The sequence below is a fragment of the Orycteropus afer genome, unplaced genomic scaffold (assembly GCF_000298275.1).
Source record: "Orycteropus afer afer isolate SDZICR_OR568_19922 unplaced genomic scaffold, OryAfe1.0 scaffold00095, whole genome shotgun sequence".
NCBI lineage: Eukaryota > Metazoa > Chordata > Mammalia > Tubulidentata > Orycteropodidae > Orycteropus > Orycteropus afer.
The window spans coordinates 6,546,472-6,551,184 of NW_006921682.1; the positions used below are offsets into that span (position 1 = coordinate 6,546,472).

A 4,713-nucleotide genomic window follows, 5' to 3' on the forward strand; every position below is an offset into this window, starting at 1 on the left:
AATTCCAACTCACAGCAACCCCATTGGACTTCCTAGCTATAAATCTTTATGGAAATAGATTGCCCGAACTTCCTTCCATGGAGTGGGTGGTGGGTTTGAACCTCACCACCAGGAAACCATTAATAAATAGCTTAACTTATGTCTGTTTCTTTTACTCGAATGTATAATGGCTTTAAAATAAATAAATGGACAGATATAACAATAACTTCAAAGAAGATCTAAAAGAATTCCTCCTTCTGCTTATAAAATGCTTTAAGAGTCTTAGATTGCATTACTGCAGAGTTCTAATTTAACAGGACAACCTTATTCGCCCCCCCGCACGCCCTCCCAACAGTTAGCTCTTCCCTGTGTCCATCCCTCCATACACCATACACTCCTGCCCCCTGAGCTGTCTCCCTGTGCATAAGCAGCCCTTCTTTCTCCCATGACTGTTCTCTTCAAGGAGTGTATCTACCTCAAGTAAATGTTCAACTCCTATGCCTGTCTTTTGTTTGGCTGGAAGTTATAGGTGTGGGTTCAATTCCAGACCTGAAGGGCGGCCAGGGGCCATAGTCTCAGTGGATCCACCAGGTTCTATCAGACCAGCAAACCTGCTCCCTTTTTTTCCCCCCCAAATGATTTTGAGTTTTGTTCCACATTGTTCTCGCTCTCTTATCTAAGATCTCCTAACAGGACAACTTTTTAAAAAAGTACTAACAGTCACTTCTTATTTTTTTTATGGCTCATTTACAATTGTTGCTGACAAAATACAAAGAGCCCATCATAAACATTATTCAGTATTACTTAGTTGGTATTTTTAATTAAACATAAAGGTGCATTTACAGGTTAAATAATTCTTCCTTTATTTCTCAAGTAGGTAAAAAAACTGTTCAGTAGTTCTATACATAACATCATATTGAAAATAAAAAAAATTTAAAAATTGCTAAAGTAACAGAACAGCTTATGAGTGAATAAACAAGTCCTTTATAAATTTAATTCAGTCATTTTGGTTTTATATAAAAAATATAATTAGAAGTTATCCCTGATATTCTACCTATAGAAATAATTATCTATTGACCACATCTCAAATGTAAAAGTCAGTATTACTTACAAATATTAATTACTACATAGGTGCTATCTTCTAAGTATCCAAATTCAAATAAAACTAGGTAAATCAAATCTCTTACCTAATATCTTCTGACAGGAAAGAGCAATCACTAGCTTCATAACTGTACACAATAGATCCAGTGAATTCTAAGAAGGGGAGTTCATCTTCAAAAATACTCTTCTGAACAGATGACTTGAGTTAAATAAAATTCAGAAAAAGGCACAAATAACGATCATATTAAAATACACTGAAGCATTCAAATTACAGTTCTAAGTTTTATCAATACTTAATAGACTAGTGAATTCATAAATACAATGTTACAGCAATAAAATCATCCTATCATAAATATTTTTCCTAACAAGTTTAGCTTCAAACCTCTAATCCTATTGTCATACAAGTATTTACTGAGTTGTTTTCAAATAAAGATAATTATATTAGTAGTCTAGAAATAACATTGCCTTAAAATGCTGAAGATTGGTGGATCCTAAATCTATGAGAACTTAAACTATCTTAACCATAAAAATTCACTAAAGTAAAACACTGTCTAGATTAGTACCTGAATTGAAAGAAAAGTAGCAAAATCAACCTTGCAAAGTGGATAGAAAGGGAAAGTATATTAAGAATTTTCATTTTAGAACTCGGGGAAAATTTATTCCATAATGATATTCCTTCTAACCCATAAAAGGGGAAAACAAGGAAAATAAAATGGAATTTGCATAAATGTTGCTAAACATACAAGATATTTTTAGGCATATGAGTTGAACATTTACCTGAAGTAGGTACACTCCTTGGAGAGAATAATCATGGGAGAAAGAAGGGCTGCTTATGGACAGGGAGACAGCTCAGGGAGCAGGAGTGCATGGAAGGACAGACACAGGGAAAAGGTTAACTGTCAGGAGGAAGTGGGAGGGGAGCTGTTGTACGGTGGTACATTGTGGTGAATGTCATGAGACAAAGTGTGTGTGAACCGCTGTATGGAAAGTGAATTTGCTTTGTAAATTTTCACCGAAATCACAATTAAAAAAAAATTTATTTAAAAAAATATATACTTTTAGGGTCACTATAATAAACTAGGGAGCTCTGGTGATGTAATATGCCTAAGGAATCTGACTGCTAACCAGAAGGCTGGAAGTTCAAACCCACCAGCCACTCCTCAGAAGGAAGACTGGGCAATGTACTTCCGCAGAGATACCACCTCAGAAACCCAAGGAGGGGTCGCTATGAGTCAAATCAACTAGATGGCAGTGGGTTTGTTTTTTTTCGTTTATAATAAACTAAACAACAAAGAGTAAATGAGCAAGTCATTAACCACACTTATGTCTGAGATTAAACATAAAATCTTACCAGCTGCGGGAAAAAAAAGAGAGAAGACAACTCTCATTTCTCACAGATTTATAGGGTGTCTTATCTTCATGTTTATTAGCACTTGATTTAATTCAGTACATAAATTGTTTTCACCTATAAAATACATCTTTTCCAGAATTGAAAATCATATGTGACCCCTCACAAGTTATTTAGTCCCATATTGTCTTTTTTTTAATGTATTTTATTGAAATATAATTTACATACAGAAAATACACAAAACTAAAGTGACATGGGTCAATGCATTTTTTTTTGCAGTGTTCCTTCCCCTCCCCTCCCACCCTGGCAACCAAAAGAAACTTTCTCTCCATATATAAACCTTTCCTTGACCCTCCACAACAACATACTATTAATATATTTGTCCTTCTGTAATTGACTTCTTTCACTCAGCATAATGTCCTCCAAGTTCATCCATATTGTGTGATGTTTTGCAGACTCTACATTATTCTTTGTTGCTGCATAGCATTCCAGTATGTGTATGTACCATGGTTTGGTCATCCACTCTTCCACTGATGGGCATGTAGGTTGTTTTCATCTTTTTGCTATTGTAAATAGCACTGTAATGAACATAAGTGTGCATGTGTCTGTTCCTATCCTGGCTCTCACCTCTCTAGGATATACACCTAGTAATGGGATCACTGGGTCAAATGGTATCTCCAATTCCAACTTTCTAAGGAATAGCCATATTGCTTTCCACACTGGTTGTGTCACTTCTCGGTCACATAAGCAGTGTATGAGAGTCGCAATCTCTCCACATCCCCACCAGCATTTGCTATTTTCTGTCTCATTGAACCTTGCCATCAGTGCTGGGGTGAGATAGTACATCTCATTGTTGTTTTGATTTACATCTCTCTGATGGCCAATGATTGTGAGCATCTTTTCATGTATTAGCTGACCACCTGAATATCCTCCTTGGTTAAGTGTCTACTGATGTCTTCTGCTCATTTTTCAATTAGACTGTTAATTCCTTTGGTGTTGAAGCACTGGAGTTTTCCATCAATCTTAGAGATAAGGCCCTTGCCTGATATGTAATTATCAGCAAATATGAATTTGTTGCTGTCATTTTCATCATGTGCTTTTTCATTGTGTCGATTTCTTTGTTCCATATAATTTTCTATGCTGAGCTCATTTTGTTTATGAATCATGTTATCACTTTCTTCATTGCTATTGTTTTAGTATTTGCTGAATATTTATACTAGTCCTCTTTTTTATTTTGATGTGAAGGTTTATCATTTTTCTTTGAGGTTACCCTGTCATTTATAGTTTTCTTCCCAAGTCTAGAACAGTCCATTCTATCTTGTAGTTATCTTGACTTCCCTACCATCTAGAAGTTCTGTAACAACACAGAGATTTTTTTCCCTCTTTCTGGTTTGCAGTTGTCCTCATTTGTCAGTTGGTGTCTCTGGTTCCCTGTTTACAATCTTGTAGGTTTATTTACTTTGGATACTTCCATAGCTGGGTTGGTTTCTGGGTTATATCATCATGTGTGTTAACGGTCAGTTGTTATTGGCTATTGTTGCTTCTCTGGCCAAAGGGCTCCCTTTAGCATCTCTTGTATGGTTGGTCTGGTTTTAACAAATTCCCTTAATTTCTGCTTATCTGGAAATGTCCTAATTTCACTATCATATTTGAGGGAAAATTTTGCTGGGTACATAATACTTGGTTGGAAATTTTTCTCCATCAGTGTTTTATATATATCATCCCACTGTCTTCTCTCCTGCATGGTTTCTGTCAAGAAATCCAAGCTTAGTCTTATTGGTTGCGCCCTGTAGGTAACTTTTCGTTTTTCCCTGCTTCTCTCATGATTCTTTCTTTGTCTTTGGTTTTGGTGAGTTTGATGATGATATGTCTTGGTGTTTTTCTCTTAGGGTCTATCCTGTTTGGGGTTCATCAGACTTCCTGAATGGATATATTCTCATCTTTCATCATTTCAGGGAAGTTCTCTTCCAACAAATCTTGGACAATTTTCTCAGTGATTTTATTTTTCTCTTCCTATTCTGGAATTCCAACAACACGTAAATTATTCCTTTTGATGGTATCCCACATGAACCTTAGGCTTTCTTCATTTTGCTTTGATCTTTTTTCTGACTGATCCCTTTCCAAAGAAGTATTCAGGTATTTGTCTTTAATCTCATCAATTCTGTCCTCCATTGCATCAATTCTACTCCTTTGCCCTTTCACTGTGTTATCTACTTCTGACAATTTAGTATTAATCTTCTGGATTTCTATCTGTAGATTTAGAATCATTTCTAATTTTTCATTTA

At 35.6% G+C, this 4,713-nt stretch overlaps 1 protein-coding gene across 1 annotated transcript in view; it reads right to left on the reverse strand.

Annotated features, from left to right (window-relative positions):
* Positions 1-4,713, reverse strand: part of WRN (WRN RecQ like helicase) — a 273,170-nt gene that overhangs the window by 266,040 nt on the left and 2,417 nt on the right. Inside the window, exon 2 of the mRNA XM_042781199.1 lies at positions 1,167-1,279. Coding sequence (XP_042637133.1) covers positions 1,167-1,279 — 113 coding nt within the window. The remainder of the gene's footprint in view (positions 1-1,166; positions 1,280-4,713) is intronic.